The sequence below is a fragment of the Cololabis saira genome, chromosome 20 (assembly GCF_033807715.1).
Source record: "Cololabis saira isolate AMF1-May2022 chromosome 20, fColSai1.1, whole genome shotgun sequence".
Lineage (NCBI taxonomy): Eukaryota > Metazoa > Chordata > Actinopteri > Beloniformes > Belonidae > Cololabis > Cololabis saira.
Genome location: NC_084606.1, coordinates 37395133 through 37410377, shown reverse-complemented (window position 1 = coordinate 37410377; position 15245 = coordinate 37395133). Strand labels below are relative to the sequence as shown.

Sequence of the window (15245 nt, the reverse complement as noted above, 5' to 3'; positions counted from 1 at the left end):
CAACTACCTCTTTTGAAGTTAAAAGTATTTATTTTTGTTATTGCACTAGGGATCAGCAACCCGCGGCTCTAGAGCCGCATGCGGCTTTAGCGCCGCCCTAGTGGCTCCACTTTTTTCCTCGACATTTCGACTTTTTTTCTCAAAATTTGGACTATTTCCTCGACATTTCGACTTTTTTCTCAACATTGGTTTTTTTCCTCGACATTGACTTTTTTCCTCGACATTTTGACTTTTTTCTCAAAATTTGGACTATTTCCTCATCATTTCAACATTTCGACTTTTTTCTCGACATTTCGCCTTTCGCCATTTGTCTTCATTCTAAGGCTTATACAAGACTTCATTTTTTGCAGCTCCAGACATATTTGTTTTTTGGTCCAATATGGCTCTTTCAACATTTTTGGTTCTCCTGCAATAAGGCCTTCGGACTGTAAGTGCTCGGGCCCTAATAATAGTAATGATAATAATGATAATACTACTACTTATTATAATAAGTCTCAGAAAACCTGAGGGAGCTCAGTTCTGTCCCTGCTCTTCCATGTAGTGATCAAATGTCCCCAGACCCCAGAGATCCTCACCATGCTGCCCCAGAGCTGTGAGCGGCTGCCGGGGGGCTCAGGGCCTCCAGGGAGCTGCAGGGGGGCAGGCTGCTCATCATCAGACGACCCCAGGTGGCAAAGTTCATGTTCATCTGTGCAGCACGCAGGAAGTTCTTCCCTGTGAAGAGCAATTGTTACAACTGTTAAACGATTAACCAACCATGGTACAAACATACGTTCACTATATTTGAAACAAGCGCATTTGTGAATGAATTGTGGATGTGGCTGAAACCACATGCTGCTACAAAAAAATACTAACAATCAAAACCAAACAGAATCTGTACGGAAGAGTATTAGGGCCAGGCAGGAGAAAAATAAAAATAATATTTTAGGAGGAGAAAGATTTTTTTTTTCATTATGCACTTCGAGAAGAGTCGAAAAGTCGAGAAAAAAAAAAGAGTCGAAATGTTGGGATTAATGTTTAAGTACAATTTTGAGAAAAAAGTTGAAATTTTGAGAAAAAAGTTGAAATTTTATTTCAACATTAATCTCAACATTGACTTTTTTCTCGAAACTGTATTTCAACATTTATCTTGACATTTCGACTTTTTTTTTTTAACATTTCGACTTTTTTCTCGAAATTGTATTTCGCAGGTAAAGTGAACTGCATCAAAATGAATGTGCTCCCTAGGTTTCTTTACCTGTTCCAATGTAACCCACTGTATCTTCCTAAACCTTTTTTTTTTAAATCCATTGATAAGACTTTAATTTCACTTATATGGGATGGAAAGAGTCCTAGGGCGCGGTTAGAGCTGTTACAGAGACCTAAATGTCAGGGTGGCTTAGCTCTTCCAAATTTTTGTCATTATTATTGGGCCTCTAATGTTAAAAAAAAATCATGCACTGGCTTCATACTCCTGACACAGACTGGTGCCGCTCTGAAGCCTCATCTTGCATTTCTTCCTCCCTCGCAGGCCTGGTCACCTCCAGCCTTCCCCTCTCTATCTCTCAATACACTAGCAATCCTGTAGTTAAAAACACTTACACTAAAAATCTGGGTTCAACTTAGACAGAGCTTTGGGTTTAAAAACCTTCTCCATCAAGGGCCCATTCACAACAATCACCTTTTCCCCCCCCACCTAGGTTAGACTCAGGATTTGCTCTATGGCAGAGATGAGGAATTCATAATTTTAAGGATATGTACATAAATCGTGTTTTTGCAAGTTTTGATGATTTATCACAAATTTGGCCGACCTCGGTCTAGCTTGTTTCGTTATTTCCAAGTTCGCCATTTCCTTTAGCATCAAGACCCCAACATTCCACATATAACATCGTCCTCTGATTTAGATGATCTGTTGAAATCCCCGTTCAATCCTAAAAAACTCATCGCAAGAATAAGTGACAATATAACCTCCTTTAAAAACACAACCCTAACAAAAATCAGGGCAGATTGGGAGAATGAATTAGGGGAGGACTTGCAGGATGACATTTGGGAAAGCGCTCTATTAAGAGTTAATGACAGCACCTCCTGTGCCAAATTAAACATTATACAGTTCAAGATCCTACATCGCATGCATTTTTCCAAAGCAAGATTGGCTAAAATATATCCTAACACAGATGCGAGTTGTGACAGGTGTCAAAACACTCCTGCTGATTTAATGCACATGTTCTGGTCGTGTCCTGCCCTGGTAAATTACTGGTCCACCATCTTTAAAACGTTATCTGACGCTCTGAATGACATTAAAGAAAAGCTATAAGAATATTATTGCATTTACAACGCTGCTTGCAAGAAGAAGAATATTGCTGTACTGGAAGTCAAAAAATCCACCCAAAGTGTCTCTACGATTTAATGATCTGACACATTTCATACAGTTAGAGAAGATCAAATATACTCTCGGGGGGTCTGATGAAGCATTGTTACAGTTTGGCCCCCCTGCAGGGACACAACAACGCCTTGCAGATTGCTCAAGCCTCATATACCCCTTAAGACATAGACATGCAGGTTCCAGTCCCTGAAGACCCCTGCCGGGACATTGTCACGCAAGGTCCGGCGTCTTGCATCCCTGCCGAGACTTCCAGCCCCCACAGAGACAAAACCATATATGGACTTCCTGATCCCTCAGGGGTGGTCCCAATGCTTTAAGGATCACACCTTTGACTGTCTCTCACTGACTTGTTATTCCTGCCGTTTGTTCTTGTATAAAAAGCTTGTTACAAAATCACTCGATGTCAGCCCACCGTCCGAGACACTGCGTCTGTGTTGGTCTGCTGAACGCCGGCTGAATAAAATCTCTATACCACAAAGCGGACTTCTGAACTGGTTTGATAAATTCCTCAACAGGTCCAAGGACAAATTTTTCTCTGTCTGGGATCCGGTATTACTGTACATCAGCAAACTTAATACTGTGCCCACTTAGATATCGCATGACAGCCACCTGTATGTGTGTGTATGTGATTATGTGCATGTTAATTTGCTATATTCGTTATTGGTCTGTTTTATTTGTTTGTTTTTTTTCCTTCAATTTTACAATTCAGTTGGTTAGGTGTCCAACCTGTTCAGGGGATGGGAGGGCAGGGGTGTTAAAATATAAAAATGAGCATTGTGATCCTTTTTGTATCAGTATCCATGTGCTGTGCTATTAATGCTCAATAAAATACAATTATCAAAAAAAAAAAAAAGAGAAAACCAGATGTACCCAGCACAATTTGAGCACATATATTTCTGCTATTCCATTAATGACACATCCTGGCTGAAACTGCACCATATACAGCTTTAATTTAGACAGCCAGAATATTACTACAACTGTAAGTACTTAGTCAGGCTGGAGCATATGCATTGTCTTCTAAGATTAAATCAATTTTAAACACAGAAGAAAAAAAAAAAAAAAAAAAAAAAAATTGTATTTCAACATTAATCTCGACATTTCGACTTTTTTCTCGAAGTGCACAATAAAAAAAAAATCTTCACCTTTCAAATATTTTTTCTCCTGCATGGCCCTAATAATGATGATAAATGATGATAAAATGATAAAATAAGTACAATAACAACCTTTTTTGAAAATCCTCCTCTGCCTCTGCAGCTTGGAGCGGCGCTCGATGACGGGGTTGATAAACGTCACCTGGGAGGGAGCAGCTGGATCAGATACAGCTTTTAACGTTTTATGCCGTAAAGAAGATAAAAGTGGAGCCTTTTCCGGTTTGGATCGTCTTGGACGGCATTGAAACAGTTTAATGACTAATTGAATTGAATGAATTGAATGAAACCTCGATGAAGAGGATGCCTTGGGGCTCCAGCTGGAGACACATGCCGTGCCGCTGGTTGTCCAGGAAGTCCTCCAGCCGCAGGAACTTGACCCCGCCCAGGGCCCTCCCGTCCCTCCAGTACACAGAGATCTCCAGCTCCCTGGACTGAACCAGCAAACACAGAGCACGGCAGGTGAGGTTCGCGTTTACGGCACAAACCACGTATTTCATGCAGAATAAAGGGCAAAGACACAATAGTAGTGATGAGTGTCTCTTTACATTTTGTGGCACCAGAGCTGATAAGCTTTGTTGAAATATATGTCCATGTTGTTCTCCAATGGACAAGAAAAGAAACTTGGGATAATTTAGTTTTAGTCTTTTTTTTTTTTTTTAATTCATTGCCAAAATGTATCTGATCGGGAAAAAGTATCAGAAATGTATCGGGAGCCAGAAAAAGTGATCGGCAGATTATATATATATATATATATATATATATATATATTACGTCAGCGCGCGGCGTCTCTACGTCCGTCAGCATATGGCGTCTCTACCTCCGTCAGCGTACGGCGTCAGCGTACGGGGTCTCCTCTGCGTCAGCGCGCGGCGTCTCTGCGTCAGCGCGCGGCGTCTCTGCGTCAGCGCGCGGCGTCTCTGCGTCAGCGCGCGGCGTCTCTGCGTCAGCGCGCGGCGTCTCTGCGTCAGCGCGCGGCGTCTCTGCGTCAGCGCGCGGCGTCTCTGCGTCAGCGCGCGGCGTCTCTGCATAATCGTCTTAGTTCTACATGACGGAGGGCACTGACCCGTTCCAGTTCGGTGCTGAAGGTCTGCCCCCAGGCCTGCTTGCTCTGCTGTCTCCAGTGCGTGCGCCCCACGATCCTGTTGTCCACCTTCAGAACCGCACTGACCTCCGCTGGAACACAAAAACACACGCACTGGATTCACTCATTCATTAAGAGGATGCACAAACAAACAGAAAAACAAGCCAAGGAGTTGTGATTTACAGCCAAAAACCCCAAAAGTCCCCAGAAAACCCCTGAAGCAACGCGAGGAGCCGAGGACGGTGCATCCTAACATCCTAGCTCAGCGGTCGGCAACCCAAAATGTTGAAAGAGCCATATTGGACCAAAAACACAAAAAACAAGTATGTCTGGAGCCGCAAAAAATTAAAAGTCTTGTTTAAGCCTTAGAATGAAGACAACACATGCTGCATGTATCTATATTAGCTATAACTGGGGGAAGATTTTTTTGCACTTTGAGAAAAAAGTCGAAATGTCAAGATTAAAAAAGGAAAAAATAAAAGAGAAAAAAGGAAAAAAAAGGAAAAAGAAAAATTTTTTTAAAAAAGGAAAAAAAAAAAAAAAAAAAGGTCAAACATTTTTGAAAAAGCTCCAGGAGCCACTAGGGCGGCTTTCTTTTGACTAAAAAAAAAAAATTGACATTTTAACTAGAAATAACATAAATATTCTTGTTAAGATTTTGAGTTTTTGCAGTGCATCAGCTGTTGAAACGGAGAAACTGTGCTGCCTATTTTTATATTAGTCAGAAGAAATATCTGTGTCAAATAGAAAATGCTGAAAAGAAAAGAGCATGCAGCATGCAGCGGCATCCACAAACCAAGGTTTGTCGCTTGCCGGGGTGACGCCTCTATGTCTGATTGCATTAAAGGCTGGTCAGGCCCACTTCCTGTACCCAGAGTTAGAACCAAACATGGTGAGGCATCGTTGACCTTTTATGCTCCTCACCTGTGGAACAAACTCCCAGAATGCAACTGGGCTGCTGAAACTCGCCACTTTTTGGCATGTACTTACAGGACAGCTCCTCCACCTTTGCCGTCTTGCCATTGCTCCGTCCTACAGCTCTCAGCTTCAGGGACTTTTCTTCTGACGGGTACCTGGAGGCGGGCGAGGCGGGCGAGGCACCGGTCACCTGACCACGCCCCGGCACAGAATCCAACAGGTCTTGGCAACCCATCAAACACACCTCTAGCCGGCCTGAGGAGAAGCGTCACGTGTATTTTCATGTCAGTGTAAAAATATGTGGTAAAATCAGTACTGGAGTTGAGGGGGGATGAGGGGGGATGGCATCCCCCCTGAAATAAAAACGGTCCAAATCATCCCCCCCTGAAATAAAAACGGTCCAAATCATCCCCCCCTGAAATAAAAACGGTCCAAATCATCCCCCCTGTAAAACTGCCACCCCTCCTTTCCATCCCTTATGTCATTTCATCAATGAATGTGGTTTTACTGCTATTTCAACATTTAAAGTCATCACCAGAAAAACTACTTATTTGACAATTTTCACCTGTTTCAAGAAAATTTTCACTTGAAATAAGTAGGAAAATCTGCCAGTGGGACAATATTTATCTTCTCATTACAAGCAAAAAAAAAATCTTGTTCCACTGGCAGATTTTTCTACTTATTTTAAGTGAAAATCTACTTGAAACAGGTGAAAATTGTTGTTTTTTCCAGGGATGAGTCTTGTTTTTAGTGTAATGAGGTTTTTTTTACTAAAATGAGACATTTTAACTAGAAATAAGACAAATATTCTTGTTAAGATTGTGAGTTTTTGCAGTGATCCATGTTACTTATCCTGTGAAGGACAGAGTCATATTGATAAGTTCAGAAAAGTGTTTTTTATTGTTGTGTTTTGATGTATTTGATGTAAGCCCAGTGGATATTTAAAGCTTACAGAAGGCTGCATTTAACTGCTGCTATGTCATTCCTGCAGTATTTCTGCAGCTGTTTTGGTCACTGCTATTATTTGTAATATATTATATTATTTGTAATCAGCACAAATTATCTGTCCCCATATGATCAAATCCACCATCCCCCTGATTTTTTTTTTTACAACTCGAGTACTGGGTAAAATGTATATGAAGAATTATTGTACCGGTTAGACTGGCTGGTTTGAAGAAGGAGGACGAGGTGGAGGAGGACGGAGCGCTGAACTGCGTCTTGGTGTCGTAGGAGGGCGACGGGCCTTGCACCAGCAGCTCTGTGACGGTGGCGTGGGTGGGGTGGTCCCGGGGCAGCTGGGTTAAATGCCTCTCCAGGGAGAGACGCATCAAGTCCACCTTCTGAGCCGACTCCTGCATTCGAGCCTGCGCCTGAGAGGAACACAAAACCCGTCAGAAATACGGGCCGGTTCAAGCTTTCCGCCTTTCAAGCACCCCGTACGTTCAGACTCATTTAAACCAAGGGAGCTGGTATCCTGAGGTGCTGATGAAGCGTTTACAGCTGCAGGTTATTTGTTAAATAATGCAACATTCGGTGAAGATAAGACGGCACAGTTAGATGATGGACGTCTGGGGTGGGTTTGTGATGTCACAGAACGCTGCACATCTGAGCAGCTAAGCCAGGGGTCGACAACCCAAAATGTTGAAAGAGCCATATTGGACCAAAAACACAAAAAACAAATATGTCTGGAGCCGAAAAAAATGAAGTCTTGTATCAGCCAAGCAACACATGCAGCATGTATCTATATTAGTTATAACTGGGGAAGATTTTTTTTTTTCCATTTTGCACTTCGAGAAAAAAGTCGAAATGTCGAGATTAAAAAGTCAAAATTTCGAGAAAAAAGCCGAAATGTCGAGATTCATGTTGAAGTACAATCTCAAGAAAAAAGCCGAAATGTCGAGATTAAAAAGTCAAAATTTCGAGAAAAAAGTCAAAATTTCAAGAAAAAAAGTCAAAATTTCGCGAAAAAAAGTCAAAATGTGGAAAAAAAAAGTCAAAATGTCGAGAAAAAAGTCGAAATGTCGAGATTCATGTCGAAGTACAATCTGAAGAAAAAATTCGAAATGTCGAGAAAAAAGTCAAAATGTCGAGAAAAAAAGTCAAAATGTCGAGAAAAAAGTCAAAATGTCGAGAAAAAAAGTCAAAATGTCGAGAAAAAAAGTCAAAATGTCGAGAAAAAAAGTCAAAATGTCGAGAAAAAAAGTCAAAATGTCGAGAAAAAAAGTCAAAATGTCAAGATTAAAAAAGAAAAAAGGAAGAGAAAAAAGAGAAAAAAAGAAAAAGGAAAAAAAAATAAAAAAAGTCAAACATTTTTGAAAAAGCTCCATGGAGCCACTAAGGCACAGGGTTGCCGACCCCTGAGCTAAGCGGATTAAACATTTTTAGAATCAAACAAATTCTGAGCAGCAAACTTCAAATGTCTTAGTGTCTTTTATCCCTGCAGCGCTAAACTACACCTCTTAATTAATGTCATTGGTTAGGGCTCCAGGTCTAAACTATTGACCGCTGCAATTAGCTTTCACTGAAATAAACGACCTGTGGGTTCACTTCCTTTTTCCTTGCTAAGTTTGGACCGACTCAACAAGTGATAGCAAAGAATATAGTCTTGACTTGATGATGTCCAACGGTCTGCACATCTCCATGGTTACGGTGAGCCCTTTTTGAGGGTTAAAAAGGGTGAGGGTGGTGCGTGTGAGCACGACCCACTGATGCTCACCTCTGCAAAAATACAACGGTCCTGGTTCTTCCGGCCATGAAACTGCTTCACCACATTTTTGGCCCCTTCGACAACAGCTGACTCGATCTTCATGTGATGCATGAGTTCAGCCAGCCGCAGATCCAGCGTACTGACGATCTCTTCAGGATGAGCTGAATGAAGCAGAGGACGAGAGAATATACCCCAAACCGGAATATACACTGCAAAAACTCTAAATCTTAACAAGAATATTTGCCTTATTTCTAGTTAAAATGTCTCATTTTAGTAAAAGAAAAATCTCATTACACTTAAAACAAGACTCATCACTGGAAAAAAAAAAAACAATTTTCACCAGTTTTTTTAGATTTTCACTTAAAATAAGTAGAAAAATCTGCCAGTGGAACAAGATTTTTCTACTTATTTCAAGTGAAAATTTACTTGAAACAGGTGAAAATTGTCAAATAAGTTATTTTCCTGGTAATGACTACAGAAGAGTATCAGGGCCAGGCGGGAGAAAAATAAAAATAATATTTTAGAGGAGGACGATTTTTTTTTCATTATGCACTTCGAGAAAAAAGTCGAAATGTCGAGAAAAAAGTCGAAATGTTGAGAAAAAAATTCTAAATGTTGAGATTAATGTTGAAATTGTGTGAATAAAGTTGAAATGTTGAGAAAAAAGTAAAAATTTTGTCAATAAAGTTGAAATTTCAACATTATTCTCGACATTTTGACTTTTTTCTCAAAGCGCCCAATAAAAAAAAAAATCTTCCCCTCTCAAAATATTTTTTCTCCTACATGGCCCTAATACTCTTCCGTAAATGAATTTGTTTTAAGTGTAATGAGCTTTTTTTGACTAAAAATGAGACATTTTAACTAGAAATAAGACAAATATTCCTAGTAAGATGTTGAGTTTTTACGTGTACCGGGTATCATCCGGGCCGTGCAGAACCTTGCGTGAGGGTATTTATTTACCAGATGCTCCTTCTCGCTCCCCGTCTCTCATCTGACTGATTTTGATGATCTGCAAGCGGAGCAGCTCGATCTTGGTGCGGCTATCCTGCAGCATCTGCTGGGCAACAGAAAGCATCTTCCTGTCCTGGACCAGAAAAACAAGACAATGTGACAGTAATAAAAAATACATTTAGAAAACAGAGGAACATACTAAATATTATTTGTCTATTAGTCTGCTGCAGATTTGCTTGTGTGATGGGAATCTCTGCACGGCCCATTTCCTCCACTCGGATAAACAGTCTCGTATTTAACTCTAAAATACCCCGACATACGTTTGTGGTCACAGCAAAGTCTTGGTGGTCGATCACATGCAACTCTGAACACCTAAGCTAGGAAAGTTTATGTACAATTCCTCTCTTTACTTTTTTTTTTTCCAGGTTTCTTTATTGGGTAGTCAATGTAATGAATATTACACAATAAACATTTTTTAAAGGATTCAACAAATTCCCCCGTTTTATATTTTACCACACACACACACACACACAAAAAAAGTAAATAAATAAAGACACAAAACTTTACATAAAATAAAACCCCAAAACACACACTATAAAATACATAATTATAAACAGGTCCCAAAGTAAGTACCAATTACCAGTCAAACTCTGACTGAAGACAATAATAGGAAAAATAAAATACAGGACACACAAAACAACAAAAATAATAAAATAAAATAAATAGAAAATAATACAAATTTAAATAAAAAAAAAGACATAAAAGGACATAAGCGGAACGCTAAATAAAAATAAAATAGAAATGGTTAGCAATATCATACTTCCCTATAATTAAATTAATCTTCCAAAGATGCCAAATAAAACAAGAGAAAGAATAGGTTCCCAAATATGAGAAAACTTATCAGAGTAACCCCTAATACCGTATTTAATTTTCTCTAAATATAAAAAGGACATCAGGTCTTTCAACCAAGAATTGGGAGATGGAGGTTTTTGGTCCTTCCATTGAAGTAAAATACGTCTACGAGCTAATTCCTCTCTTTACTAATGGAGAATGATTATCGCCTCTCAATTTCAAATTAAAAGGAAACTTGGAGCTCCTTTGGTTTGCGTTGGCCTTTGATTTATTTGAAACAGTAAGAACTGTTTGGGTTTGACGGGGTGAAAATGTGGCGGTTACATTTTTCCAGATGAAATTAGAAGTTGTGTGTGAAAAGATAGACAGGCTCCGTTTGCCCTGACCTCCCCCAAACATTACAGCAGAAACACCACCAAGTTGTGATGGAAAATTCAGCCTCGGCTACTTGATTAAACCAAAAGTGCTGAGAGCAGCAAAATATGGCCTTGGCCCAGCCGAATGTACAGACTGAAAAAAAGATTAACACTGACCTTAAAGATGTTTTTGTCTACTTGAATTGTAAGAATGAAACATCCTTTATGTCTTAAAGTCAGTATGCTCCTTTGTGTCAGTGTTATTCTGCATCGTGACACCTCATGTACAGGACTGTCTCAGAAAAGTAGAATATTGTGATTTTCTGTAATGCAATTAAAAAAACAAAAATGTCATACATTCTGGATTCATTACAAATCAACTGAAATATTGCAAGCCTTTTATTATTTTAATATTGCTCATCATAGCTTACAGCTTAAGAAAACTCAAATATCCTATCTCAAAAAATTAGAATATTCTGGGAAAGTTGATTTGTAAAGAATCCAGAATGTATGACTTTTTTTTTTTTTTTTTTTATAAATTGCATTACAGAAAATAAAGAACTTTATCACAATATTCTTATTTTCTGAGACAGTCCTGTATGTACCGACCCTTTTACATGCAACTATTTTATTAAATCTACTGAAATCTGGATCATCTCTCAAGTCTTAATCTTGGTAATTTAGACACTCGGTTTCAGTCCTGTTATTCACCTGGTTGGAAAGAACACATTAAAGAGCATTTCATTTCATAGGTTTTTTTTTCCACAACACAAGTAGGGGTGGATGTTGCCAAGGACATCACGATGCGATATTGTAATATCGAAATTTTGCGATATATCGCGATGTTATACATAGTTCACTGAAAACTGTTAAAGGCGTTACACATCTTAAAATCAGAGTTGCACGTACATCAGATTATAATTCATGCCGTTTTATTGTAACTATGCAAACTAAAGTTACAACATATTTTCATGTTTTTCATATTATTTACATAATATGAAATTAACATTATTATTTAAGCATATAATGTTAAACCATAAACATAAATACAGTAAAAAATACATAAATACATTTGAAAAAAATTTAAAATAAATAAATCCATATTCACATTTTGAGTATTGATATCGAATCGGACTGCAAAATATCACAATATATTGCTGTATGGATATTTGTGCCCACCCCTACTCCCAAGCGCGGCCTTGGAAGGATGATTTTGTAGTTTTGCAGCTGCAGTATGTGAGCTCTCTGCACCACCAAGTCTACAGACCCGGGTAGAATCCAGACTAATGAGAGGCCTGAGGTCTGACAGCTAACGCTCGGTCAAAACTGGGTCATGCAAGAGACCTGGGGGACCTTCACAACAACACTAAACACATTGGTGACGCCTTATGAAAGCAGGAGAACTGATTATGGGCTGGTAACGGCTAGCCCAGACAAATATGTCTGGAGCCACAAAAAATGAAAAGTCTTGTATAAGCCTTAGAATGAAGACAACACATGCTGCATGTATCTATATTAGTTAGAACTGGGGGAAGATTTTTTTTCATTATGCACTTCGAGAAAAAAGTCGAAATTTCGAGAAAAAAGTCGAAATGTCAAGGTTAATGTTGAAGTACAATCTTGAGAAAAAAGTTGAAATGTCGAGAAAAAAATCGAAACGTCGAGAAAAAAGTCAAAATGTCGAGGAAAGTCAAAATTTCGTTATTTTTTTTTTTAAATGTTGAGAAAAATGTCGGAAATAAAGTTGAAATGTCAAGATTAATGTTGAAGTAAAATCTCGAGAAAAAAGTGGAAATGTCGAGGAAAAAGGTCAAAATTTCTAGAAAAAAGTGGAAATGTTGAGATTAAAGGAGGAAAGGAAAAAGGAAGAAAAAAAGAGAAAAAAAAGGGAAAAAAAGGTCAAACATTTTTGAAAAAGCTCCAGGAGCCACTAGGGCGCTTAAGAGCCACGGGTTGCCGAGCCCTGATCTAGCCCCACGGCAAGGGAAAGATCAGCCCTGAGTGAAAAGATCAAGGAGATGTCAGCTGACTTTGACTGCCTGCAGAGAAACATAAGTGCCATCACATCCTAATGAATGCTAGAATCACAAGCAACGGCCTGAGTGTCGTCTCTCACCTGCTGCAATCAGTCAACTACGAGTCAGTATGGACAGGAAAACACTCTTTACACTCTTTTACCTTGCATGAGGCGTTGGTGTAAGTCTGGATCATGTTCTCAGCTCCCTGTTTGACTTTGGTCTCCATGGTGAGTTGTTTCTTCAGGGTTCGCACTCGACTGGCCAGTGGTGACGGGACCTCCTCCCACTGGCACCGTTCTGCACACTCCTTGTTCTCCTCCTCCATGTCGCCTGCATCATGTGGTCGATTAAAAAACAAATACACATCCTGAAGCAGGACAACAGAACTTCTGCCGTTCTTAGCTCAACAGGATCCTCTTTAGGCACAGAGGAGACACTGATTTACTCCAGTTTTATCTCATCTGGGGCCTCATGTACAAAACGTGCCACGCACAAAAAACCTGCGTACGCCACTTTCTACGCTCACGGTCGGATATACAAAAATTGATTCGAACGTAGAAAGTCTTTTACATACACACATTAAGGCTGGTGTACGCACTTTTCTGAGGTTTTGTCCGTTGGCAACACTCACTGGTGATGCAGTGAAGTGCAGAATATGAGGAAACGTAACGTCAACAATAAGTTCACGACCACATGAAGGACATGACAGTCCCCACATCACCAGATAAATTACACACGAGTGGAGCTGCAACAATCTCACAATCAACCACATGATCTGAACAAACAACTAAAGGAGCTCAACGATGGAACCTGCAAATCCTGATGGAGCTTTGGCTCCGTTAGAGGAACCTGCTGATGATCAGATCACACCGACCTGCTGGTCCAGGACTAAGACTGGACCATCAGCTGGTTTAGTCTGGACCTGCTGGTCCAGGACTAAGACTGGACCATCAATTCAATTCAATTTTATTTATATAGCGTCTAATACAACAGATGTTGTCTCTAGACGCTTTCCAGAGATCCAGAACATGAACATAAACATAAATATAAACATAAACATAAACCCCCGAGCAATTATTATATAAACAATGGCAGGTAAAAACTCCCTTAGTGGGAGAAAAGCCTTAAGCCAAACAGTGGCAAGAAAAAACTCCCCATCAGCTGGAGCTGCTACAGGTCCGACATCTCTGTCACCATGACGACCGTATGGGACGAGTACTGGACATTAAAGCCAGATCCTAAAACATCCCACAACTGTGTCTGGACAGAAAAACATTAAAATACATTTTGCAGCAAAAAACCGGTTCTGTAAAGTTGTCTTTTAAAATAAAACTAAGATGTCTCGGAAAGGTTGGTTGTAGCAGAGTGTAATGATGCACTAACGCTGCCCATACACATTCACAAACCCTTACGATCATAATAAAACCACAACTCTTCACGGAACGCAACACAAAGCAAAGAACATTACCCATAATGCAATGCAGTTTAAATCGGAAGAAATGCCTCCAAATAAATTATTTTTTCCAGCCTCAACTTCTGACAGGACTATCTCCACCTCACAGCCGATGTTTTTTTTTATTTGTTTTACCTGTTTTTACAACTTTCTTGTTAAGATGAGCGGTTTTTAATGGATAATTATCTTCATTATCATATTCAAATGTATGTATTTGAGGGAGGAGACAGGGCGGAGTGTTGACGCTCAATTCCACGCTGATTGTGATGTTAAAAGAAACCTGCGTGGATTCGGGGGTACGCACAGTTTTGTACATCTGAATTCTTTTTTGCGTACGCAAGAATTCCAGGCACGGATTCACGTTGAAATCCACGCACTCTTTGTACATGAGGCCGCTGGTCTCTTGTTTTGTCTTCAATCACACCGTTCTTGAGTCTAGTCACCTCTGATAAGATGTCACGGTGGGGGGGTGAATGCTTTTATTGTCTGTCGAGACGCAAGAAAAAATGTGGGTAAAGTGTTTGCGTTGTTTGTTTTGTTTCTTTAAAAATTGATTGGAGCCAAAATTAATAAGATGATTAAAATCTGTTTAACTGCACCCCCTTTATGTTGTGTATTGTGTTCCAGAATCAGCAGTACTCTCAGATGCTGCTGAAAACATGGGTATCAGAGATCCCACGCTTTAGCTTCACGTTGGCATTGCGGTGTTATTTCAGGCTGGAAAACACCAGCAGGAAAATGCAACATGCTTAATGTGTGATGTGCAAGGCTGCCGTTTCCAGATGTGACACCGATGTTGCTGCAGACAACACAGGCAGCCGGGATCATTGAAGCAGGTGTCACAAGAGAGAGCACGACTTTACCAAGTCAAGGGGAAGAGGGATGTTTTCTGCAGCAGTTCGCTTTTCAGAAATGAGAGAAATTCTGGTATTTTGACATAATGAAAGATCATCTGGGGCATCATTTATAAAAGAGTGCGTAGGATTCATACTAAAAGTGTATGTGCGCTCAAAAGCCGAAAATGGCGTGCGCACAAAAAAAAAAAAAGCCACTAAATTTCACGGAGACTGAGATTGAGATGTTGTGGATGAGGTGGAGGCAGGAAAACCACATTATTTGGTGCTCACGGTAGTGGCATCACTAACAGAAAGAAATCGAGTGAGTGGCAGCACGTCGTTGCTGCTGTAAACGCCGTGAGTGCCACGGACAGATCTGTGGCAGAAATAAAAAAAAAGAAGTGGTGTGATTTGAAGGGGGAGGCCAAGAGGAGAGTGGCCCGGCACTTATTTATTATGTCCTCAGTCACTCTACAGTTGGAAGCGGTGGGCGACGAGGAGGTTCCCGGTATCGTGCCAAAAAGTGATTGCCTGCCAGAATCTGATTTCTCCCCTGAAAA

The 15245-nt window shown here is 40.0% G+C and overlaps 1 protein-coding gene across 1 annotated transcript in view; it reads right to left on the bottom strand.

Moving 5' to 3' along the window:
• pkn3 (protein kinase N3) overlaps window positions 1–15245 on the bottom strand; it is a 50192-nt gene that overhangs the window by 13280 nt on the left and 21667 nt on the right. The window contains exons 6-14 of the mRNA XM_061710228.1: window positions 12557–12726; window positions 9180–9303; window positions 8229–8380; window positions 6666–6882; window positions 5585–5767; window positions 4577–4686; window positions 3801–3944; window positions 3586–3655; window positions 576–714 (exon numbers count right to left, since the gene is read on the bottom strand). Of these exons, the coding sequence (XP_061566212.1) occupies window positions 576–714; window positions 3586–3655; window positions 3801–3944; window positions 4577–4686; window positions 5585–5767; window positions 6666–6882; window positions 8229–8380; window positions 9180–9303; window positions 12557–12726 (1309 nt within the window). The remainder of the gene's footprint in view (window positions 1–575; window positions 715–3585; window positions 3656–3800; window positions 3945–4576; window positions 4687–5584; window positions 5768–6665; window positions 6883–8228; window positions 8381–9179; window positions 9304–12556; window positions 12727–15245) is intronic.